The 26477-nt window shown below is 36.5% G+C and overlaps 1 protein-coding gene across 1 annotated transcript; it reads right to left on the bottom strand.

Annotated features, from left to right (window-relative positions):
- Positions 1-5252: 5252 nt before the first annotated feature.
- LOC109169027 (telomere repeat-binding factor 4-like) lies at positions 5253-9713 on the bottom strand. Its single transcript, XM_019317928.1, has 6 exons — positions 9422-9713; positions 7956-8176; positions 7162-7246; positions 6684-6767; positions 5921-6200; positions 5253-5479 (listed from the first exon to the last, which is right to left on the bottom strand). Exons 1-6 carry the CDS (start codon positions 9569-9571, stop codon positions 5448-5450), a joined length of 852 nt encoding a protein of 283 aa, XP_019173473.1. The 5' UTR covers positions 9572-9713; the 3' UTR covers positions 5253-5447.
- Between the last annotated feature and the right edge of the window lie 16764 nt (positions 9714-26477).

The raw sequence follows: 26477 nt of genomic DNA, 5'->3' as shown, positions 1-26477 counted from the left end.
TAAGCTGCCTACTGATGGGTGTCGAATCCAACAAATTATAAATTACTTACTCTTAGGAACTGCAATAGTGATGAGTAAGGTCGTACCCTCAGAGATTGGTTAGACTTATTTTAACAAAAGACTTAAACAAGAATGGGACGAGAATTGAAACTTAATTAGCAAAAATAAGTTGACAAATAATATCAAATCTAAAATAATAATAATAATCAATAGCAACTAGTATCCAACTCAAGACATAATATCAATTTAATTCTAACAAGACAGATCATTGGTTTCAAGACAAAATTACTCTACTCTTACCAAATTGGTTATGGTTATTAACAAGCTCTAACAACCTATCTTTCCTTACTTTGTCGGTAATCAAAAACAGGCTCTTTGATTACTTCCCTAGTTAATAAACAACCCTAAACAAGCTCTTAGGATTTAATTTACTAACAGCATTAAAAGAATTAGAAAGATTACCAACTCTAGCCAACAAACTCGCAAGCACGATTCATTTAAGCTAGATTATACATCTCCTTAACTTAGATTGAAAATCTATTTTATAATCAACTATGTTATTTTACCACTAAGGTTTAGAATACTTAAACAATTACGGATTCAAGCATTCTAAATAGCAATTTACTGAATTGAAAATTGAACAACGAATTCTTTTTGTACAATTAATCAAAGCAGTAATAACAAGATAATAGAAGACATATAAATAATAAGAAGTAAAGATTAATTAAGCTAAATAAATATCACTGGACTTGAAGAATCAAATATCAATAATCTCTTGAATTGGAAAATTCGAACTTAGTAGTACATTGCAAAAGTGTTTACAGAATAAAATAAAATTATTCTAAAAACTGACTTCCTTCTACTGAAAAATCCAGCCCTATTTATACTAGTTCAGGATCCCAAATAACAGCCCTAATTTTCCTAACATCCACAAATAAAATCAATTTCTTCAACCACATAAAACTTGGAAAATAAATAATCTTGAACTAGTATGAATAATCTTCAGCCCTACGTACTCCTGCTAAGGAGATCAAGTCAAACGTAGTTCAAAGGACCATTTGAAAAGGTAGGGTCGTTAACAATTTAAACTCATGCGGGCTTGGAGTTTACCGTACACAGTTTAAGCTCATGCGAGTCAGGAGCGTCTATGACTTGGAAGACTTGAAGATTTGAGAGCTCATTGAAGACATTTGAAGACTTGAAGGCATTTTGAAGGTTTTGAAGATCTTGAAGCAACTTGAAGGGGCATTGGAGGTACTTTGAAGCTCTGCAGAGTTGACTGTCTTGAAGCTTGATGTTTGCTGTTTAAGATCACGCCACTTGAATCCCGGAAGCAACGCCGTTTGAATCCAGGAGGCACCATTTGAATCTCGGAGGCACTTCAGTAGAGCACGTTAGTGAAGAATCAGAGGACTACATAGAGATTTTGTACCGGAGTCTTAATCTTAAATTATACACACATTGTAACCCGATTTTGTGAATATATACAATTTTGATTATTTGTGTTCACAACTGCGTAGCAGCCCATCCCAACAAGTACTACATGAGGACGAGACCCCCCAACACCGAAGGGTCAAGTTGCTACTCCTCCTAAGAAGAAGTCCAAAAAGGCTCCAGCTTAGGCAAAAAGCTCATCTAATGTTCCCCTAGCCGAGTTGATCAAACAGGCTAAAGCCAAGAAGAAATTAGCAATGGGTACCTCGAACCAAGATAAATCGTCTAAGGCACCCTGTTAAAGAAGCCGAAGAGTAAACCTACTAAGGAACAGGCGGTGACCGAGCAGTTAGAAGAGAGACTAGCCTAGACGACACCAACCAAGGGGGAACAACCAAGTTTAGAACAGGCTCGAGAGGTTAGTAGGACATATTCACCCGAGTGGTCGCAGCAGCCGAGACAACAAAGCACATCATTACTCCTACTCCAAAGGTTGAAGTACCGAGTAGTGAAGCTGTTGTAGTGGAAATACCGAGCCGTCAATCGCTCGCTCGAGAGGTTGAAAAGTCGTGGGGTGATGAAGCTCAAGGAGTAGAAGTTCGTTCGCCTATTCTCACACCCACTCGAGAAGATGTAAGATGTAGAACCGAGGGGTTAGGCCGAGCCCACTACCACTTAAGGAGTTATAGTCGAGGAGATCCCAAGACAAATTTCAGTTGTGGAAGGGATTTCTTCTCCACTCGGATTTAGATTCCTCTAGAGGTGGAAATAGGGAAGCACCTCTCAAAGCGAGTCCAAAGAATCCATTTTCCGAGGAAGCTGGTCCAACTCACATTTCCTCTCCTACAACCCGGCCCATGGAAGGACTTACTTCGCTGATGACAACACTTAAGTCCATGGCTGTGGAGCAACAAAGTTTGTTTAAGAGGATGAGGAAAACGGTCAGGAAGACTCAGAAGGTGGCCGATGAGACAAGAGCTCAAGTACGAAAAGGAGTAAAGACTAGGAGTTTTGTTCGTTCCTCTAGCCAACCTGCAGTCGAGACGTCCATGCAAGTATATCAAGAATTTAAAGACTCGGTTGTTAAGTCTTTGGCCAGCTTAGAAAAGATGATGGAAGGCATGCAAACACTTCTAGACAATCTTCTTGGTGGCCTCAAGCAAATATGGGAGGACTAACACATTGTTCTAGATGTCCAGCGCTCCATCAAATCTAAAGTGGACCAAGTTGAGGAGAAAGTTGACATGGTGCATGAGAGTCAACTAATATTGGGCAAGAACTAGGAGATCATGCGTGAAGAAATGCTGGAAATTGCTGATCTCATCCATTCAATGCCTACAGTACTAACAGCAATAGCATCCCAATCTACTCATGATGCCAAAAATGGGGAAGATAGGTACCCTCCTAGGCAAGGTCAAAGAAGCTCTAATCCCACTCTCAGTATTGAGCCTTACAAAGGAAGAAGCAGAAGTACGAAATCCTCTCAACGCACCACTATTAACACTGATGGTAAAGAGGTTCCCTATGTACCTTATGAAGAAGACAGTGGCAGGATATTTCGATGAGAGAATATGCCACCCTCAACCAAGAGATGGCATAGACAGCGCAAGATTGATCATATCTTCTATATGAAACAAAAGATAGATGATCAAAAGCGAAGAGATGAAGAAAATGAGAGGGCGAAAAAGAGACAAAGAGAGGAAGCTGTTGAAGCTAAAAGGAGGGTTAACGCCAGACTTGATTCCATTAAGAAAGTCACAAGCCTGAATTCTGATGAATCAATCAACAATGTTATTTTTAAGCTCCTGAGAGACAACTCTGTATCGTTCGCTGATGGAATGAATCAAGCCAAACTGATCAGGTGGTGGAAACGAGGAGTAATTGGTGGAATTAATGTTGTTGAAGCATTCCACAATTACATGGGGTTCAGGATCACACGCTGTTTTGACCCCGACAAAGTTGTCTTCGCAGAGGGCTTCCTAATGCGATGAACCTCGACGCCCCCTTGCTTGGCATTGGGGGCCTCTCCCTTGGTGCTTGTGGTTTGGGGATGCCCTGCGCAACACCTATTCTCTCGTGGTCTTCTCCTTTCATGTGGTTTCTTCCCTTGTCTAGCCACTAGCATCTATGAACCAAACAACTCCTCAAGCACGAACTTACCAAGAGTTCTTTTTTCCAGTATCTCGAAAGGTTCTTTGATCGACATTACAAGCAACAGCCTCGTCCTCCAACAGTCCCACGTCACCCCCACCATCATTGCAAGCGCTCCTTGGGCACGCATCCTAGCGGTGGTCGTAGACTCCACAACTGAAGCATATTAAATGTATGCCTTCATATTTCACATGGAAAACTCTTTTCTTGAGTTTTAACTTCGCCACCAAAGGCTTAGTAATGTCAACCAACATACAAGGCGAGCGAACCTTCCCCTAGACACCTGGCTAGTCGCTTGATCCACACGAACGGGCTGGCTAATCTTTTCACCCACTTTCATTAAGAAATTAGGTTGTAATATTCTATAGAATCTAACCCACACTAGGACTTTCTATGTCTTTACTAGCTAGGTCAAAGTCAGGCGTCAACTCCTTCACAGGGAGCTAGTGGTCGAGCCACATCTATGGCCCTTCGTACTTGGCGAACTCATAGTCATCCTTCGACCCAAAATTGACTAGAAAGTAGTCGTTATCGATGGCCACAAGGTCAATGTTTCCTTTCGATGCCAAGGCAGCGAAGCAGGTATTCATACCCAACTCTTCTCCTCATTATACCTTGATGATTAGTGTTTGCCGCCATAGTCTCCTAAGCAACTCTTCCTCTACTGTTAGTCTGATAGAGGGACACCTCACCTTGTCGCTCTGTCCGCCAAACTCGTCATATGTCCTCCAAAATCCCCATCGTCCATCTCTCGTTCAAAATCTGGCCCACTATAATTGCCACCCTCGAACCCCATAGCAATCTGGGAACCCAAGTGGCACCTCCCGTCAAGCCTCCTTGATCCCCTCCATCTCGTTCAAAATCCGCACATTCGCCAAGCCCCCTATAGCCACGGGAGGTGCTAGTGCCACATGCTTCATTTTTTTTTAGTGCTCTTTTCCAACAAGTCAAAGTCTTTCTCCAAACACTGTGAGGCGCAATCTTGCATTGAGAGCATTTTTGTCATGATCTAGTAATTACCCAATGATAATATGTTAAAATGACTCAATTACACTTTTAAAAATAAAAATTTGAGTGTTAATTTAAAACTTTCAAATTTTAAAAGTTCAATTTTTGTTTTGGTATAAGTTGGCAGAGCTATTTGATCATCCAATCTAAAAATAAATAAATAAAAGATTTTGCCACTTCAAAATCAGTTAATTTATTGCAGTCAAAGAATGAACTTTGTTTTGTCATAATCGATTAGTTCATACAATTAAGAAATACAAAATTTTGAGGAAAAAAAACACCAAAACAGAAAACAAAGATGCAAATATGAAATATTGGTGTTTATATTTCTCATATAGATTATAGATATTACAAAAATTACAAAAATAAGAAATAAAACACAAGAAATTATAGAATACAAAACACAAATAAATAGTACAACGAATTTTTTTTTTTTTAAATTAGTAAAACAAAATATTTTAGAGTTTTCTTAAGCTTATTTCAAAGAAACGATTACGTGTTCCAAAACGCAAAATACTTACCCTTGAAATTGAAAGTTTCTGTGCATCATGACTGCTTTTTCAGTATTGCAAACGATCAAAACTGAAATTGTTTAAAGCAATGAGTATAATTGAAAATTCTCAATATTATAAGCCTAAATATTGAAATGCCCAAAAGAAGAGATAGCAGCCCTGGGTTGCAAACTTCCGAGAATCATATATCTTTACAACACAAGAAAGATGATCCCTGTATATATAGATTGCACATAGAAATTCTTGATTTAAGACCTATAACAGTGTCATATTAATCAACTAAACAACCAAAAAATAATCACTGATTTACAACCTCTAAAAGATTTGTAGACCATACATATCCTATGCCAATATGACAATTTCTCCACGAGCACCTGTCGATTGAACAAAACAAGAAGGGAAGTAGTCAGGTAAGAGGTTATAAAAGAATATATATACATACATTTATGTAGGCAATTAGAAATGCACCGTAAAGCATTCCCAAATGCACCAGAGTTGACAATCAGGTAGTGCCCGGTGCATTTGGAAATGCTTTACGGTGCATCCTCCACTTTTCATTGATTTTCAACCTTTGATATGCACCGCCAAGCATTCCTAAAATGCACCGTCAAGCATTTCCAAATGCACCAGAGTTGACAATCAATGAGAATCAAGTAATGCTCGGTGCATTTGGGAATGTTTTACGGTGCATTGATAATGGCTTGACAGTGCATCGGAACGTTTGCATGGGGCAAGCTGTCCGCATCTTATCCCACTCCCATGTATGTATATGGTAAAAGGAGGGAACCAAAAAGAAATCAAGTTTTCATAGTTACATTTGTCATAGATATCCTTTGCCAATTGAAGCAGTACGTCACTATCCTCAGCCATTCGCGAGACCCTCTCAGCCTCCTTCACAGCTTCAGCTGCCACAAATGATTTATTTTCTGCTTCTGCAATCATGTAGGCAGCCGCTATAGCTGCTTCTTCTACTGTATCACCAAGATAGCCAGTGTTTTGCAAATCCTCTTTTGGCCCACTATCCTTTATTTTTGGAGTCGGAGTTGTTGATGATGCATGTAAGAACTCTTTCTTGATCCTAAAGCAGTTCTGTACCTGTATCCAGAATTCCAACCCAATATAACCAAACTTCACGGTAAATTATACTATGACCAAAAACCTTTGCACGCAACATGGTAGCATGATCCTTATTCTAAAATCTAAATACATCATGCTTTACAATATGATTTTGAAATACGATGGGGATCCCACAGTTGACAACATGACAGAGGGTGCCTCTTGATCAAGAAAAATAAATACCATACAGTTGAAATACATAATTCCATTAAAAATGATTAGACCGACATCAGTGTAAACTTCAAGGATCATTTCCAAGCTTATTCTTGTAACAATTTATATACATTTATAGTTGCACCACATATGAGCTCACCACCAGAATGATGGCACTAGCAATGTTGAATTATAAACAAGTATAGATGCAATGAAGTTCAAACAAATAATACTCCGCTATGGTGACAAAAGTAGTCTAGAACAAGATAATCAGTTATAGAACTGGTTTAGATGGTAGGATCAAACTACCTTTTCAAGTTTGTCTTGTTGAACAAGCCTCCTCAACCTAGAACTCAGTAGCCGTCTGAAATTTGGTGGCACTTCATGTCTTTGCTGTATTTAACAAATAATAATAACAACAATAATAATGATGAGAAAAGAAATGCAAGGTCAACTCAAGAATTAGAACAAGTGAATTAAGGAATTTTTTTTTTTTAAATGAGGGTATTCTGAACAAATTTGTAAATTATGGCAATGATTTTAATTGCTATATTGTAGTTCCAAAAACAAATTCCTTCCCTTTCTTTCATTCTTACTCTGAACAGAGAGTAATAGGTCTATAACATTTTCATTAAAAAATACATATCTAAGTGCTTGCACTCATCAAATTCATAGAAGATACTCATCTGCTAGGAAACCACATAAAGGGCTTTATACCCATAGATAATGGAGAGCAATTAGCAAAATAGAGAAAGGGAGATAGGTAATGTCAAATTTATATATATACCTCAATGAAATTGACAATTGTACCTATATCGCATCCACTTGGGTCCTTTAGATTCGTAAGTGCTTCATAAACCATTCCATTGTACCTGACAACAAAAATAAAGAATTATGTAACCTTAAACAAAAATTTTATAAAAATGAAGAAAAAAAATCCTACAGCTGTAACAGGAAAAAGAAAAATAGATCGTAAAGATTAGGGTGTAAACTAGAACAGAAAATTAATCAGGTTTTCCTTCTATTTATATCCTTCTTTAGTTTCCTGATACCATTGTGAGTGTATTTAAATTTTAAGCAGATCAAATTTGCTAATGACCCCTCTGTTATGATGTAAAAGGGAATGTAGCAAAGAACACTTTGAGCGTTTACAATGATCTCTCTTGGCAGCTTTCTTATCAACGCTCCATCCTACAAAACATCTACACATAATACTCAGCTTAGAGCAGACCATGCTGCCTGCATAACCCTATGTCTGAAGCTCTAATACAAGCATCAGTTTGTTGCAGAACCACTGTCTTTATCTGCTCATGGCAAAATGGCATGCTACTTCAGAATGAATTTTTCACCCCAATTTATGAAGTAGCTGCATTTTACTTTGTTTCATGTACAGAACTTTTGACCACATATCTACTGGTGTACAATACATATCTTCCATATTTCAGTCTTCAACACTCAGGGTCACATACAGTTTACTAGAAATAGAGTTTATAACTGGACAAAAATAATAAACATGACTCCCAAGTATGAAATCTCTTGCAGAAACATAAGTAAAACAAAGGCAGAGAAAACAAAACCCACTTTGAAGCAGTTTTTCCATCTAATAAACATTTTGAGTTATCCTCAACGGCGGCATCTGCTGGTGTTGCTGTATCCAGTAAAAGTGGAGTGGAGGAAGCATGGGTTAGTGCATTGGGCACCGGAGTCATAGGAACATCAGCATTGACCTTTGGCTTTTGACTCCTTGATTTATCCCTTGAGCCTTGCGCATTTGCACTTACGTTCAGATTCCTCCATTTATCCTAAACAAAAAATAAATACAATAAGCCTCTTATATTAAGACCCACTTAAACCTAGTTGTTTGGCCAAAAAAAAAAAAAACATTCTAGAACAATTGTAGATTCCGGCACAATAAAACTTTTGCTTTTTATGGTCAAATTGTCATATCCTCCTCTTACTATGCATGATGGCCTACCTGCACATATAAAATATCATAGATTTAAGCACACGACTTCTTAAGAAAAGATGAACATGTTCACCTCTCAAAGTTCTAAGGTAAGGCTCCATGTCTCTCAACCTCAGGTCCAAAACATTTGACTTCCAATAAAATTACACCACAGATCCTTTGGTTTTGGCCTTTTGGGGTATAATTTTATAACATTATTATTAATTTTAAAAGAAAAAACAAAAACAAAAAAAAAAAAAAATCTTTCAACCAAGTACACTTGCCACTAGGGCAATAGGGCATAACTAAATAACATAGAGCAAGTTGCCCATTAAATGCATGCCATCACTTATAGCCCTTGAAGATTATACCATAAGAACATAAGGTGTATGATTTAAGGGATTTAACTAATAATCCCCTTAAATCCCCGCTCCTCTGGACTAGATGACATTGTAGGCCTCAGTAGTTTTCTGATTTTTCATCCTTAATCCTATCACTAAGCTTTCAACCCACATATATTATTGTTAGTCCAATTCATAATCCCATCATTAATTCCCCAAACCAAACATAGTATTGTACCTCCAATTTCAACCTTAATCCCACCTTTATCTGGCAGCTTTAATCCCCTCCATGCTTAGCTACCAACCAAACAGCCTCACCATCCAACTATCCAAGTCTCCAGTCACACCACCAAGGAAGCAGATTGACTTGAATATAGAAGAACCAAAATTACCTCATACTTATAATTGTAGTTTCATGTAGGCATCTGATTTACCATAAATGCACACTTTTGAAAGGTCCAAATCATTCACCAACTCATCAAGCTAATACAGCAGTTTCTAGTGAGCAATCCAAATAATGAACTGAAAGCAAAACCTTCAGACATATTAAAACATGTAAATAACTAAATCCCAGAGCTCCATAGAGAAAACCCAGAATTCCCAACATAAAGCACATAACTTTAACCCTAAAACCCTTCGGGCTTTCCTCCCAATAACATCAAATCATCAATGCCCCCCTTATTCGAAACCAAATTATAACTACAATCAAGACATTCAAGAAGAGAAAAAAAGAAAGCACGCAGCGTTATGGGGGAAAGAACCTTAAGATCAATGTTGGAGCGAGAATGTAGGAGGTGGTTGAATTCAGGGTCTCTCTGGATATTTTTCCACTTGCCTGCGCCGTGCTTGGCCACGCCGGCGCGGAGAGCTTCTTCTTCTTCGGATGTCCATTTCTGCTTGGGGTTCCCCATAGCTCTCTCGCGCTCTCTCTGCGGCTGCTTAAACCCTCCCTGTAGCTACTGTCGTTGAATTATTTATAATTGATCTTCCTCTGGATTTTTGTTTCAAAGGAGTAAATGGAAGTATGGGAACGAATAGTATCAAAGATCACCACCCGCTTTCTTTTACCCCACGATTTGGACCCTAAATAATTAATTAATGAGAAAATTGTTATTTTCTTTCTTAAATTATAATGTAATTGTAAGATTAGTCCTTAATTGTTTTAAGTGTTTACTTTTTGTCCCTAAAATACAAGTTGCATTATAATTTTCGTCCTTCTATTACCAAGAGTGTTAAGTAGCTGTTTAATGTATATAAAGGTATTTATGTCAAAACACAATTAGTCTTCAAAGCTCATTATTTTATCATTTTTGCTTATTTCAGACCATAAGTAAACGTTAAGTTGTCGAGAAAAAAAATTAAAATCAAAATCCAAGCTATCTGTTCTTCTTGCTTGAAGCAAACACGCAAAATTCAGGCTTTGTGTTGACGAAATATTTTAGAAGTTTTCTCGATGACTAGTCAGCGATTACTTGGCTTGGCTTGAAGCAAACTCCACCATATAAGTTCTTAGACTTTGTTAATTTCTAAAGTTTTAAGCAATTCCAAAAGTTTTCATTAATTTATTTTTGTTGATGGGTTAACTTTTGATTATTTGCTTGTTGTGAAAAATGTCAATTGTTGTTATTTGTGTAATAGTTTTGTATTTAGGTTCTAAGTATTTTATCAATTTATTTATATAATCTAAAATTTGTGAATTTTTTTAATTAATTGTTGGGTAAAATACCGATTCTTGTTATTTCTTTAATAGTTTCGTGTCACTTCGTGTTTAGGGTAAATTTGTGTTTCATGTTTAATAGCTTTAATGTTCTGAATTTTTTTATGTCTGCTGTAAAGATTTGACTACCTCCATTATTTTTTATGTTGCTATAAAGATTCTGAGCATGTGAATTGTATGAATTCTTATTAAATTATTTTCTTATATGTATTTGTATTAATCAAATGTTATGTAGAATGTTATGAAATGATTAAAAGTGGGTTTGAGCTTTGATTTTTTGTTTGGGGGATTTGTTTAATTGCTTAATGTTGATTATTGTTGTAGTTATTTAATTGTAAAATGTCTTTTGGTTTGTTAGATTCACGTGAAGATGGTATGTTTACTGTAAAGTTGTATTATGGTGGATTGCTTTTATTGGAACTTAATATGGATTACATTTGTGGAAATCTAGAATATTTTGACTATTGTGTTGGAGCAGGGATGTCAGTGTTAGAGCCTAGGTATCAACTAATATATTATATTCCAAAAAACAATGAAGTGGAAATAATAGCGCAACAGTTAGATGAGGAAAATTGGTCATATGATGTGCAAGTTGAATATTATATTGGATAAATTGAAACACTGTGGGGTTAGTGATATTGATAATCACAAAAGATGATAAACTTATCAAAATGAAGGACATAGTGGTGAAGGGTGTAACTGCAACTCTGGAAATGAAAAATCAACATCATTAGATGGTGAATTTGATGATTCTCATTTTCTAGTGGATATGAACATGATACTGTAATTACAATGTTGTGGAGGAATTAGGCAGCTCAATTGCCCAATTAAATGAAATAGATTGTGTTGATTCTGAAGATGAATTAAGGGGAATTAGTTCAAATTCTGATGTGGAAGGGTGTAATTCAATTTTAGTTTTCAGTGAATCAAAATTCAACTTGGAAGATTTTAAATTTTAGAAATGGATGATTTTTAAAGATAATAACGAGTTTAAGTGGGCAGTTAAAAGGTATGAAGCATTGAGAAAAAAAAATGTCTACTTTGTGAAGAATGAGCTTTGCAGAATTAGAGCAAAGTGTAGGGATACAAATTGTGACTGGTTATATTTGGTTCTAGGAGCAATGAAAATTGTCCTTTCACAATTAAAACATATAGGCACAATTGTGGTGAACAACATGACAACCAGTTGATAAAATCTGAATTTCTTGCCAAATATTTTAAGGATGAATTCAAATTAAATGAGGAATGGGCAGAGTTCAATTCCAAAAGCATGTGAAGAAAAAGTTTGTTGGAAAATTCTTAACCGTTGGTCCACGTCATACTTTGTCCAAGCAATCCATTTTATGTGACTGTCTTTTTTCCCAAAATGAGTGAATCTCATTTTGTTGAGAATGAGACGTGCAGCTTCTCTTTTGGACATTAGTGGCTAAGGAGTGAAGCCTATATTACTATATATAGCATACTTCCTTTGTTCATTAAGAAGACACCTTCGATTCATCTATTCTATTCTCCATCCTTCTCCTTTAGTCTGAGCAATAGTGAGGGTAGTCTACGTGATTGCTAGTGCAAGCTATCCGTAGTAGGTCTATGTGGCCTGTCGAAAGCGTGCCAGGGTTCTAACTGCACCGTTACCGGGCAAATAACGCTTTTAAAGTAGTGTTATTATAACACGGCACAAATTTTCTTTCTACCATACACCCATAGTGTCCGTGCTTCTTAAAAGGCTTCCAGATCGTGCGTTGACGTTGTACGTTTCCCCAACAATTAAAAGCGTTATTGTGCAACAGTCAACCTTTAGCGTTATGGCACCTTTTGTCATACCCGATCTATCAAAAATTACCGCGCTTGATGGAAAAAATTACAGTAGGTGGGCTCAAAGAATGCATATTCTCTTTGAACAATTAAAGTTGGTTTACGTGCTATATTCAATTGCACCCGAACCTACACCAACTGTGTTCTCTCCCTTTGGTGCTACAAAAACTAACCATGAATCTGATTACACTCCGGGTGAAGAATCGAGAGAAAGCAGTCCTGAAATAGATTACATTCCGGGTCAAGAATCGGGTGTAACTCTGATGCAGTTTAGAAATGACAATGCGGCAGCAGAGGATACCTTCTGTCACAAATGAATGACGATTTGTTCGACATCTATGTCAAACAAGACTCGGCAAAAGTCATTTGGGAATCACTGTCAGAAAAGTACGGTGCAAATGAAACTGACAATCAAAGTGTCAGAACTGTCTACAACAAAAGGAGTAGAAAAATCAAGAAGTTCAAAGGAAAGTGTTTTGCGTGCAGAAAGCAAGGACACCGAGCACATCAGTGCTACCATCACAAGGGCAAAACTAGCAAAAGTCAATCTGACAGAGCAAGATGCATGAGTATTGAGTCTCTTTAAATAAATAGTTATTTTGAGTAACTATATTTGCTCTAGTTCTAAGGGTTCGCATGAAGTATGATTGTCTTAGTATTGAATTCTAGTTGAGTTGTCTAGATCTTGATTACTTAGTAGTACTTACTTCTTTAGTATGTTGAATACCAATGACATTGATTGAAATAATTTGTGCATAGATATTGCTCAAACTTTTTACTAAAATTATTTGTATAAAAAATAAGAGCATATATCATAGGCTTCAATTATAATTTAATGAGAACATGGAAAAGTCATCATTCTTGAACACTCTGTCTAGGAAGATGGTTTTTAGGTAAACTTCGATTTCACCACTCGACCTGGGAATACTTAAGAAGTAGGGTGTTGATCATGTAGGCTAGTTAGAGCGCCACTTGATCTTCACCTGAAATGAGGATGACTTTCATATGTTGTTAAACAATCAAAGCCTTGCAATAGAAGTTGTTGAAGTACTGCAATAGTAATATTGATCTGCATCCTATGAATGCTTTATATGAGTTTTAATTTCCTCAAGGGAATGGAAAATTGTGCAAGTGGCAACTCTGAAGTCTCATTGTTGAGAGTTTTTTTCCGAATAAATATGAGCTCGAACATATTCTTTGTGTATGAGATTAATTTCTTATAAGAATATGATGTGAAATTTGTGATTATGTTGTTCAACTTGATGTAGCATGTGGACAACATTATTTCTATGGCTTACTAACAATGAGCATTTGTATATATATTATTTAAACTCTTGGTTGAGTCATATTGAAATACCTATAATTCCTAGTTAAAGGGTAATTGTGATCAATTGAGATAACCAAGTTTGTTGAAATATATTCAACTGTTGAGCATGTATCAGGTAGAGTGCGAAACTTCTATAATGCTCCACAAAGCAAATCGGCAAAACTCAGTCTACAAAGGAGCTAAGGTTGGGCACCAAAGATCAGTCTAGGTAAGAGATCAAATATGTTTGACAAAAATACTTGTAAGTGTTGCATTGTGGGGGTAATAAACTCCTTATATTTTCATCAAAAGTTTCTCTGTGGTATTGAGAATAATAATGAAAGAGAATGTTTCATGTTAAACATGAAAATCTCAAGGGATTATTTACGAGTAAACGAAGTACTCGTCAAAGTGCATGTAAGTTTGGTCAAAAGAATCAACTTACTTGAGGGCTAATTATGAGGATTAGTCACTGACTCATTGGAAAGACTTAAAGTCCAAGTGGTAATGAATTCGTGGTGGATCCCACTTCTGTGGTCAAACGAAGCCATGAAAAGAGTTACAAAATAGTACACTAGTTGGTCATTCCGACAGTGTGTGTACTTGTGAGGTTGAGCTACAGCTCTTAATGAATTCATAAGTCTTTGAGAAAGAGTGGTTTTGTTGAGACAAACCTAATGAATTCACCGCATAATGACATGAGTAAAAAGTGCTCTTGGTGACTTATACTCAATTGGGATGATCTATGTTGAGGTAGACCTAAAGAGATCCCTAACTTGAGTAGAAAAGGGTTAACCACCTCTTATGAAAGATAATGGGGTTATCCCAAGAAGCTGAGTGTCTAAGAAACATGGTGATAACCGTGCAGTTGTGGGGGTGTCCAACACCTTCACCACATTGTGATTCACAAACTGTCGTTTGCATTACAAATAACAGCTATGATAGAAAGAAAAGACTTACAACTTATTTATGTCCTTAACTACTCTATAAGCCTTTAATGGTAGTCTATATATACTAAGATAGACTTGATAGAGTTAACAGTCTATATTGGGATAGACTTGATAAGACATAAAAATCTGTAATGCGGTAAGACTTGTCAGAGTTAAAAGTCTATGTTGTGATAGACTTTGACAGGGTAGAAGTCCATATTTGAGACAGACATAACATTCTTTAATACTAAGGGTGTTCATAAGAAGTCAAAGAGTTTGACTTTTGTAGAACCTGCTTTTTGAGTTGGTGTGTGCATTCGAGTTCAAAATTTATCTAACCGGTGAGTTCAAGATTCATATCACTCTCGGGAAGAAAATTACTCAGTGTCACTACGTGTCAGTTCAAGTTCTCAAACACTGACATTAAGATCAGCTCATTTGTTTTGCTCAGACTTTATCCTTGCTAACCCTCAAGAATTTGTAGGGGATTGTTGGAAAATTCTTAACCGTTGGTCCACGTCATACTTTGTCCAAGCAATCCATTTTATGTGGCTGTTTTTTTTCCCAAAATGAGTGAATCTCATTTTGTTGAGAATGAGGCGTGCAACTTCTCTTTTGGACATTAGTGGCTAAGGAGTGAAGCCTATATTACTATATATAGCATACTTCCTTTGTTCATTAAGAAGACACCTTCGATTCATCTATTCTATTCTCCATCTTTCTCCTTTAGTCTGAGCAATAGTGAGGTTAGTCTATGTGATTGCTAGTGCAAGCTATCCGTAGTAGGTCTGTGTAGCCTGTCGAAAGCGTGCCAGGGTTCTAACTGCACCGTTATCGGGCAAATAACGCTTTAAGGTAGTGTTATTATACCACGGCACAGATTTTCTTTCTACCATACACCCATAGTGTCCGTGCTTTTTAAAAGGCTTCCAGATCGTGCGTTGACGTTGTATGTTTCCCCAACAAAGTTTAGATGCAACATTTCAAAATTTCAATCATTTAGGGCTAAACAAAAGGCAAAGTTTCTAGTAACTAGTTCTCAAAACCATCAATATAGTTTGCTGCATGATTACTGTGAAGAACTTATGAAAACTAATCCTTACATTACTGTGATGTTGATTTGGGACAATACTGATTCAATGGAGGGTAGAAATAGATTCAAGAGGCTATATATATATATGTTATGGTGCATGTAAATAAAGGGTTTTCAAATGGATGTAGGCCCTTAATTGGTGTATGTAGATGGATGCCATTTGAAGGGAAATCAGAAAGGAGGACAATTGTTAAATTCAGTTGGAGTAAATGCTAATAACAACCAAGGTTGCAAAACTCGGCCGCCTAGGCGCTAGGCGGCACCGAGCCTTAGAGTTTTGGCCTAAAAGCGGCCAAAACTCGGCCGGTCGCCTAGGTGGCCTGGGCGGCCAAACTTGGCCAACTCGGCCGAGTCGACCGATTTCGTCCGATTTCGTTCGATTTTGACCTTTTTGACCGATTTTGTCTGATTTTGACCAATTTTGTCTGATTTTGACCGATTTTGTTCGATTTTGACCAATGTCGTCTTTCATTAATTATTGATTTTAATATTATTATGACATTATGACTTATAAATTATCATTATTTCATTTATTTAGATGTGTTATTTGAGTGAACGTTGAAAACAACCTCATTAAAATTGTCGAACTACAAGTCTGTCACTATTTTTTTAATTTTTTTGGTGCCCGCCTAGCGCCGCCTAGAATCCGCCTAGGCGCCGCCTAGGCGCTAGGCGCTACCCGGCCGCCCGACTAGTGCCTAGCGCCTACTGCAACCACGATAACAACATGTACTCAATTGCATTTGTTGTGGTTGAATGTGAGATGAAAGAAACTTGGAAGTGGTTTCTTGAGTTATTAGATGGTGATCTTCATATTTCTCAAACCACACTATATGGACATTTATTTTTTATAAACAAAAAGGATTAATACCTGCTTTTGAAGAGTTATTTGACTTATTTCCATACATAGAACATAGGCATTATGTGAGACATCTTCATGCTAATTTCAGCAAAGATGGATATGGTGGCTAACTCATGAAGCAGACTTTTTGGGTTGTCTATAAATCAACTATTGAAAGTGAATTTCAAAAGCAGTTGGAAGGTTTGAGATTATTAAATCCAAAGGCTGCCTAATGGATGTTAGATAAGGAACCAAGGCACTTTTGCATGGCATATTTTTCTGATTATCTTAAGTCTGACATGCTGCTGAATAATTTGTCTGAGTCATTTAACATCTCAATTTGCCATGCAAGGGAGTACATACTAACAATGTGTGAGAGTTTGAGAATTTACCTAATGTCAGGGTCGTCCCTGGGCAAGTCTGCCCAGGGCCGGCGCACAGGGTCCCCAAATTTTGGGGGCCCCATGTTTAAAAAAAATAGTATATATATATATATATATATATATATATATATATATATATATATATATATATATATATATATATATATATATATATATATATATATATATATATATATATATATATTAGCGGCGGCTCTGGGCTTTCGAACAAAGGCAAGAACTCAAGCAGCAACCTAAATCCCTAACCTAAGTTATCTAGCGGGATTATCAGCACTACAGTAGACAGAGTGACAGGCATAAACTCAACATAATTTCATTAATTTGCCTAGGTAATTGAAATAATTTAAATATTTAATTTGTGAATTTTATTACAACAATTCGTCAATTTGCCTGGGTAAATCAAATTTGGATATTATAAAATTGTATTCTTTCTTGTTTGGTTGTTTGTATTCTTTGTTGTAGTAGTTTAAATATTTAATTTGGTTATTTGTATTCTTTGTTGTTTGACGTTTTTTAGGTAGCACAATTTAGTGAATTAACGCAAAGACAACAAACTCAGCTCGTGTGTTACTGATTTTTCAATTCTTTTTTTTTATCATACAAACTCCCAAGTTCTTCAATTTTCTTGACAGGTAATTAAAATTACGTATTGTTTCATAATTCTTGTTTATTGTTTTATTTACATACTTAATAATTCTGATTTCAGAATAATATATTCAATAATTCGTTTCTTGATTAATTATTTATTCATAGGTAGAGTTTCTAAATAAATTTTCACTTTTTCCTTAGGATTTTGTCTTCTAGAAAATGTTCATCTGGGTTTGAGAAGCGTAAAAAGAAAAGAAGAATTGAGCAACTAACTCAATCTCAAAAGAGAACTCTTGAAAAATTCATTACAAAAAAAAAAAAAAAAAAAAAAAAAAAAAAAAAAAAAAAACCTCAAATAGATGAGCAAAATGATGATGCCAAGAAAAAATTGTTTGTAACAACCCAAAATTTAATTTCATAAATTCAATTTTAAGAAATTCCGAAATAGCCATTTTTCACTCCGTAAAAATTTTTGCGATGAAATTGGTGTTGAATAAATTATTTTGAGCCACTTTTAAGTAAATTCAACATTGGGATTTAATTTTAAATTTAAAATCCTAAGTTTTCGGGTACTTCGCGTACCAAGTTTTAAACTGAGAAACCAATCTGAGTGAGACCGGGAGAAATCTGAACCAAGTGTTTGTTTGGAAATCTTTTTGAAAAAATACATTTTGACCCCAAGTTATTCAAAAATCATCTTTCTAGACTATGGTTCATGATGCAAGGTGAACCCTACAATTTTACCTTACATTTTTACCCCCAAACCCTAAGTATAAGAGGTAGTTTTTCCCTTGTGACACTATTCACTCTAAAGAAATCAGCAGCACTCATCTCTCATCTCTCTCATGAAGCTCTCTCTCTTTGATATATTTTCCTCCTTCATCTTTGAAGCTTCATCTTACAAAAACCTAGGTCCAAGATTTGGTAAGCTTCCTCATCTCTTCTTCCATTCCATTCTCTAGTTTAAGTTGATAAGATGATGTATTTATGTGGGTTTGTTTGTGTGCTTGTGAGTGAAAATGGTGAAGTTGTTGCTATGTTTTGGTTTGGAGAAGGAAGATGAAGGGTGAAGAAGAAGAGCTTAGTAATGGTGTTGGCTAGATCAAGGGTGCTCAAGGTATAACCCATGGATTCCCAAATCTAATATTTTGCCCTAAGATATGTGTTTTAGTTGTTCAAATGTGTTTATATATATGTGTTTTGGGTGCCTAAAATGATGAAATGTAAGTTGTTTGTTGTTGAAATGATCTGTGTTGTTAAGAGAAGGGAAACAGAGAGTTGCAGAACCCAATTCTGGGAGATTCACGGATCTAGGCAAGATCCGTCACCATGGCCCGTTGGTGTCATAGACGATAAGGACAGATCTTGACAAGGCTCATCATAGACGATAAGGACAGATCTTGACAAGGATCATCATTATGGTAGGCTCATCATTATGGTTTAGGTAGGCTACTGGTTCGAGCTTCACTCAGGAAGCAAGAGGTCTTAAGGTTAATTCTTGCATCTAGCATTGATGCTTAGTTTTAGACTCTAGTGTTTAATTGCTTTGGAAAAATTGTTTAAGGTGGGATTCAAACCCCTAATCCTTTGTTTAATAATCCAAACCTCTTCCACTTAAACTATTCCAACCTTCGAAAAATTATCTTGGAATATATATTATATTACTTAGGCTTGAAGGATTATTCATATATAAAAGTATTTTCCTAAGAAAATCATAAATATGTTGAGAAGGATTTTGATCTACCAAAAGCTATGATTTGCCAAGAAAGCTCTATTTCAAGAATTATATATATGAGTATATATATTTTGGGGAATGTTATACTTGAATTTGAGAATATATACATATATAACTATGTATGGGATATATATTCGATCACAAAGATATTTGGAACTTATTCTATTATTTTCCTAAAAATACTTAGTTAGTAACATCGTATATTTTGGGAAATACCATGTATCCCTATAAAGATTTTACCAAGAACTTTTGATATACAAAGTGTATAACCCCATGATTTCCCAATCTCTTTTTGACTCTGTGAAGTCATTGTTGTAAAGATAAAAATGTGTAGAAATGCTAAAGTTTTGTGTTTGAGTGCTCCGTTAGTGTTTACTCGTGTAGTGGTCGGGCCCTTGTGGCTCAGCTACGTGTCGTTTCAGGCCGAGTGTTACGGGCCCTTGTGGCTCGGCTCTTCGGGATCGTCTCGACGCACGTTTTGGTTTAGATATCGTTGAATGTGGTTTAGAAATGAGCATGTTATGATAGAAATTGTTTTGAAATTGTTTATAGAAATGTGCAAGTGAGTTGTATTAGATCTATACTGCCTATTTGATCTTTCTGAGGCTATTTGAGTGTTAAATAGAGAAGCATGATCATTTGAAAATATGATTTATTATAAAAGCATGACTAAATCGTATTATTTGATTCAAGAGAATAGAAGCATATTTGTTGAAGTGAAATGTATAGAAGTTGTCTATTTGCAAATCGAGCATGACATTATATTTTGAATTCTTCATGTTATTTTATACATGACTTAGAAGCATGTTATAGAGCATTATGGCCTTTCACATGTGTCATTTTTCAAAAATGCATAAGGCGCCAACGTGAGCCCGATAATACTTTCAAAAACCATAAGCATGTGGTATATCATTCTTTGATGCATTGAGAAGTAGTAGAGTTGTTTGCATGCATGAGATTGATGCATGAGAGATATATTTATGTATTATCTATATCAGTGAGGTTTTGGAGGATACCGTTTGGACTATGTCCTCTCGGGAGATATTTTATGGACATTGCGGTCCCAGTATATGTAACGCGACGTATTCCCACGTTACGAGGTTGGAAACTTCCCGCCAGGCTTGGAATCCTGGTTAGGGGGTGTGCACACTAATAGTTCGATACCTGATTCCACAGAGTTTGAACCACGAGATTGGTTCCGTAGACGGTAGGAGATATTGGGTCGGATTTATGCCGTTCCCGATGGGGTAATTCACGCTTCGGCGAAACCCTAAGCCGTCTACGAGTAAAGAGAAAGAAGAGAGTCAATAGAGACTCAAGAAATAGAGTCAAAAGAGACTCAAGATAAAGAAAGAGAGTCAACAGAGACTCAAGAGAAATAAAGAGAGTCAAAAGTGACTCAAGAGAAAGAAAGAGAGTCAAGAGAGACTCAAGAAAGTAACAAAGAGACCTCCACAGAAAGTACTTTATTTTATAAAAGAGTGTATGAGTATTTATATATATTATTGCACTAGATTGCATAAGAGTATGTTTATAATGTTGCACGAGATTGCATATGAGCATGAGTATATTATTGCACTAGATTGCATAAGAGTATGATTATAATGTTGCACGAGATTGCATACGAGTATGAGTATATTATTGCACTAGATTGCATAAGAGTATGATTATAATATTGCACTAGATTGCATAAGAGTATGATTATAATGTTGCACGAGATTGCATATGAGCATGAGTATATTATTGCACTAGATTGCATAAAAGTATGATTATAGTGTTATACAAGATTGCATGTGAGTAGAATATCGTATGAGATTTTATAACGAGAAGTTTGATTTAAGATATTCCTTTGAGCATGATTATCTTGTTGTAATAGAAGCTCTACTTATCAAGTTATGTGATGAGAATGCGAAAACATGAGAATACCTATTATATGGTCTATTAACATGATCCTATCTGTAAGCATGAATTGCCTGATAAGTTATTTGAGAAGCTTATATGTTGACGAATCTATGTGAACAGTCTTATACATATATGAGCATGTCAGCTGATATTATAGGGTGCAAGCATCTAGAAAGAATGTGATGAATCTAAAGATGATTTGAGATGAGCTTCTTGCTGATAAAGAAATCAAATGTTTTCAAAGTAAATGCTAGAATGCTTTACAGGGTTGAGTGTGGTTATACTTAGCTTCGTGCTAACGGGTGTTTCCTATTTGTCTATGTGTTGCTTGCAAAACCCCTTTCAGGTGGGCCCAACAGTGTGAAGAAGTCGAGTTAGATTAGTCTCGTAGATAGAGATATCTAAACTCTAGTTCCTCTGATGTTTATGTATGGATTTTAGACTTTTGACATTATGTTTTGAGGATTGATGTAGACTATGTGGGGTGACGTGTTTCCCCCTTATGTTTTTAGTTTTATGATGGATGCCCGACTTTTACTTTATTTCTAGTTTTAACCCTTTAGCCTGTGCAATCACCACGGAGTGGTGGTTGTGGCGATGACACTCCCACTATTTATCTTTTAGTTTTCCGCTGCTTAGTGATGTTAATGACTGTTTAGAGTTGTAATTAAGAGTTAGAAAAGTGGGGTGTTATAAATTGGTATCAGAGCGGTACGAACTGCGGGAGACTTAGGAAGTTTGACCCTTAAGATTGAGTATAGAAACTCTAAGTAAAAGCCCGAGGAAGGACAAGTTAAGGAAAGACCTCTAAGTTGAAGTCTTAAGAAAGACAAGATAAGAAGAGAACATTAAGTGGAAATCCTAAGAAGGATAAGATTAGGGAAAGAGCCCTAAGTTATGAAAATTGATATAAGAAAGACTCTAAGTTCAGTGATTAAGTATGAGAATCAGAGTTAAGAGAAACTCTAAGTATCAGTTAGGAACGCGGTGAGGTCGTGAGTTCCTTTGCGTTTGCTTATCTGTTTTTGTGCTTTATCAATGTGTTTAAAGTGCTTTTGCTTATCTTTTGAAAGTAAAGTAGAGAAGTAAAGAGAGAAGTTGAAAGAGAAAACCAAGAGTTCGGAAGTTGAAAGTAGAAGTAAAAGCTGAGAGCTGAAGGTGAGAAGCTAAGAAAGCTAGAAGTTGAGACTTTAAGAGCTCAAGCAGAAAGAAAAAGTTAGAAGTTAAAATTTGAAAGAGAAACTCTGTGAAGTTGTTAAAAGTAAGAAGTATACAAGTTTATACCTTTGTGTGTTTGTGTGCTTTGCTTGTTGTAAGCCTTGCTTAAAGAATAGAGAAGTTAAAAGTAGTTAATTCCTGAGTATCTTGTTGTGCTCTTTGTGCCAAACTTCCATTCCAAATCCCTTGTTGTTAATGGCATGATAATTCTTGAAATTTTATCATCGAGTTTGAGCTTATGCTTCTGGAAATTTCCTCGTAGCTTGTTATTGATTCCTGAGTCATTCTGACTACTTCTAGTTTGCTTTCAATGTCTATCGAAGCTATCTAATGACTAGAGTTGAGTATGAGAAATTGTTTTGTTTGAGTTGAGCCTTGAAGTATTGCTAATGTCTATTCTTGACATTCCACGATTTATTGATGAATCTGTATCTAGAAAGCTTATAAATTCTTTCTAAGTATTCTTGTGAGCTTCCGTTGACTTACAATGCTAGTATAATTGAATCTTGAAACTAGTAAGATCTTGTTGAAAACCTTATTCTTGGAATCTCATTGTATTGACTTGAGCGTATTATCCTTGAATCCATATTGTTGGAATCCATTGAGTTGTCGAGTCCAGATATAATTGTTGTTGTTATGCCATTGGAATCCGTATTTGTTGAGTAATTCCTATGAGCTTGTATCTATTGAGTATTCTTGAAAGTGTTTTGTTTTTGAAGAGCTATTTTATTGACCATGTGTTCTTTTTGTACACTCGGATCAAGTTGCCATAGTATTGAGATCGTCCAATGTGACATCCTTTCCTTGTTATTGAGCTATTGATTCTAGATCATCTCTCTTTTATACCTCCATTTGGAATCCACTAATGTTGATATATTGTTTTGAGATTAAATCCCTATTGCATCTTCATTTGGAATCCGTTAGTATTAAATTATTTCATTGAGACTATTCTATGTTGTGCCCTTCTTTTGGGATCCGATCTACAGTTTTGTTTCATGAGACTTTGTTGAATCTTGGATAATCTTGACTTTGATAAGTAGGACTTGGGTTGTAACCAATAATTCTCTCGAGTTTCAAATTTAGAAATCTCTTACTTTCACCTTTTGTGAAGTTGAAATTCCTTCAAATCAGGTGTGCACCTAATTGGTGAGTCCAAGTTTTTCAGTTAAGTGGTTTCCTTGTTTAGCCTTGTGGATACCCTTGAGAAGTTAAAAAGTTTAAAGTTGAAAGTTATGTGAAAGTTGTTAATGTGATAAGTATAAGAGTTATGTATGTGTGTTTTACACGTGTGATCCTTGCTTTTGAGAAAAGAAGTTAGAAGTAGTGAGATCTTTGTTGCGAAGAAGTAAGGTAGTAGTGTGGCAACCAGACAGCCGAAGAGCCTGACGAAGAAGGTTACTCCACATGCGGCTTGGAGCCAGTTGTAGCAGTCCTTGCTCGAAAAGATAGGCACCCTCACACGTGCAACATCATCTGCAAGAATAAAGCAAACCCCAAAAGCTGGAGAGAATCTTCGTACAGCAGGAGACAAATATGAAGGAAAAGAAGCAACGGGAGCTTAAAGACGAATGTTTAAAGGTTCCCAATCGTGAAGAAGAGACAAGTGTGAATGCTGATGCAACCAGAAGGAAGGAAGACCAATGTAAACGTATATGCAGTAAGAAGAAGTCGAACCCACAAAAGTAGATGCTTTTGAGAGAAATGGTGAAGAGAATTTCAAATATTAAACCCGAAGGTTAAAAGTAAAACTTGAAGCACCGAGAAATTGGACTTAAGGATGGATTGAATAAACGTTAAGATGATTCCCTCTATCTTTGAAGAAATAGTAAATGGATGAGACAGGAGTTGTGAACTCTGAAAGAAATGAAGCCTAAGAAGATTGACAATGCCTTTTGGCTTGTGAGACCAGATGAGTTCATAGAAAGATTCAAGGTCAGGCTTGTAGCCAAAGGCTACACTCAGAAATTTGGTGAAGATTATTTTTATACATATTCACTTGTAACAAAAATCTCAATTGTACGTGTTTTGTTTGCTTTAGCATCCTTGCACAAGTTGATAGTACATCAAATGGATGTGAAAACAACATTCCTGAATGGTGATTTAGATGAAGAGATCTACATGCAACAACCTCCTGGGTGTGTTGCTCCTGGTCAGGAAGAAAAGGTATGTAGACTCAAAAAATCTTTGTATAGTTTAAAACAAGCCCCTAAGCAGTGGTATGAGAAGTTTCATAAAACTTTAATAGACCTAGGTTACATTGCTAACCTGTCTGATGCTTGCTTGTGCACCAAACAAATTGAATCCAAATTTGTGATTCTATGCCTCTATGTGGATGACATGCTGATTTCCAACTCAAGCATAGAAGCTATCAATGAGACCAAAAGGATCCTATGTACTAAATTTGACATGAAGGATCTTGGCGAAACCAATTTCATACTAGGGGTGAAAGTGTTAAAAACCGACAAAGGATACCTTTTGTCGCAAAGCCACTACACAGAGAAGCTGTTAAAGAAATTTGATAGTTTTGATGTGACTCCGGCGAAAACCCCTTATGACCCAAGTGTAAACTTATCAAAAACTAGGGGGGGGGGGGTGTATCCCAAGGGGAATACGCAAAAATAATTGGGAGTCTAATGTTTTTGATGAACTGTACTAGATCCGATATTGCTTTTGCAGTAAACAAACTCAGTCGGTACACACACAACCCAAATGATACTCACTGGAGTGCACTAAGACGAGTGCTTCGGTACCTGAGAGGTACCATTGACTGGGGACTCGACTATGTAGGATTCCCAACAATGATAGAAGGGTTTTGTGATCCAAACTGAGTGAATGACATCGAGGATGTCAGTTCAACAAGTGGATATGTGTTCCTCATGTGTGGGGCAGCTGTATCGTGGAAATCAACAAAACAGTCATGCATTGCTAGATTGACTATGGAAGCTGAGTTCATAGCGCTTGATCTAGCCAGCCAAGAGGCTGAGTGGCTAAGAAACTTATTGGCAAACGCGCCATTGTGGGAGTGTCCAACACCTGTCGTGCCCATACATTATGATTCCCAAACTGCCATTTGTGTGGCAAAGAATAGTGTCTACAATGGGAAAAGAAGACACATAAGAGTCAGACATGAGTATGTACGACAGTTAATACTGAACGGGGTCATCACAATGTAATTTGTGAGATCTGAGAGGAATATAGCAGATCCTCTCACAAAAGGCTTAAATCGAAAAGCCGTCCTTGAAACGTCAAGGGAGATGGGCTTAAAACCAATGAGGTAATGAATTCATGACAGATACCACCTATGGTGGTCAAACGAAATCGTGAAAAGAGTTACACCATAGTTATGGATATAAGCGACCATAACATACTCTGTAGCCTGAAGGTGGTCTATATTGAGATAGACTTGACAGAGTTGAAAGTCTAAATAGAGTTAGACTAAACAGGGATTGATTATCAGTCAAAGTGTTTGACTGTGTAGAACCTGATCAGAGTTGACGTGAACACCTGAGTTGAAGTTTTACTAACCTGAAAGTTCAAAGGAACGTCCTACTTATAGGAAGTAAAGCACTCGGTGGTTTCACATGTCAGTTCAAGACTTACTGACATTGAAATCAGTTCTTAGGGTTTCGCTCAGACATTATTTGTTTCTACCTTACCTCTTTGAATGTGTGGGAGATTGTTGGAAACATTCAAAAGGAAATGTGTGGCTGGAAAGGGAATGGGAAAAATAATGTTCGCCCTTCATCTCTAACTTCTCTCTCCTTTTTGTGCCTGGTAAGTGAGGAGCTGCTATATTGAATAATATATAAACAGCACCTCACTAAGGGATTAAGACACACCAAAATTAGTCTTATCCCTTCTTCACCTTCGATCTTCCTTCTAGTCTGAGCATACGGTGCTTGTTAAGTTCTGCGTTTGCAAGTCGAAAGCACACGATACCCTGGTCTTGAAATGGTTTTAATGCAGTGTTAATTATAACACGTCGCAAGAACGTTCTTTTCCTATTTCCCGTGTTTTATCCAACCTAAATTTATAGTACTCGTACATTATCCGTACGGGTACGACATTGTTATTATACCAGGTTCAACCCTATTTATACAACAATAACATGTGTATGTGTCTTGTATTGTGATTTTTTATGTTTTGTGTTATAAAATTATGTTTCTTATGAGTATAAATTTTGAACATCACTGTGAGGATGTAAGGTTGAATCCCCAACCCGCCTCTGAGAGAACCCGACGTTGTCTTCAAGCATAGCTTCTTGGGGGGATG

The sequence above is a fragment of the Ipomoea nil genome, unplaced genomic scaffold, assembly GCF_001879475.1.
Source record: "Ipomoea nil cultivar Tokyo-kokei standard unplaced genomic scaffold, Asagao_1.1 scaffold3238, whole genome shotgun sequence".
NCBI lineage: Eukaryota > Viridiplantae > Streptophyta > Magnoliopsida > Solanales > Convolvulaceae > Ipomoea > Ipomoea nil.
Note: the sequence above shows the minus strand (reverse complement) of the source record. Positions and strands in the feature narration are given on the sequence as shown.

Coding starts and splice junctions, on each gene's coding strand:
- LOC109169027 (XM_019317928.1), bottom strand. CDS start 9,571: ATGGGGAACCCCAAGCAGAAATGGACATCCGAAGAAGAAGAAGCTCTC. Junction 6,768..7,161: donor CAATTGTCAATTTCATTGAG/GTATATATATAA, acceptor TGTTAAATACAG/CAAAGACATGAAGTGCCACC. Junction 5,480..5,920: donor AAAGGATATCTATGACAAAT/GTAACTATGAAA, acceptor TTCAATCGACAG/GTGCTCGTGGAGAAATTGTC.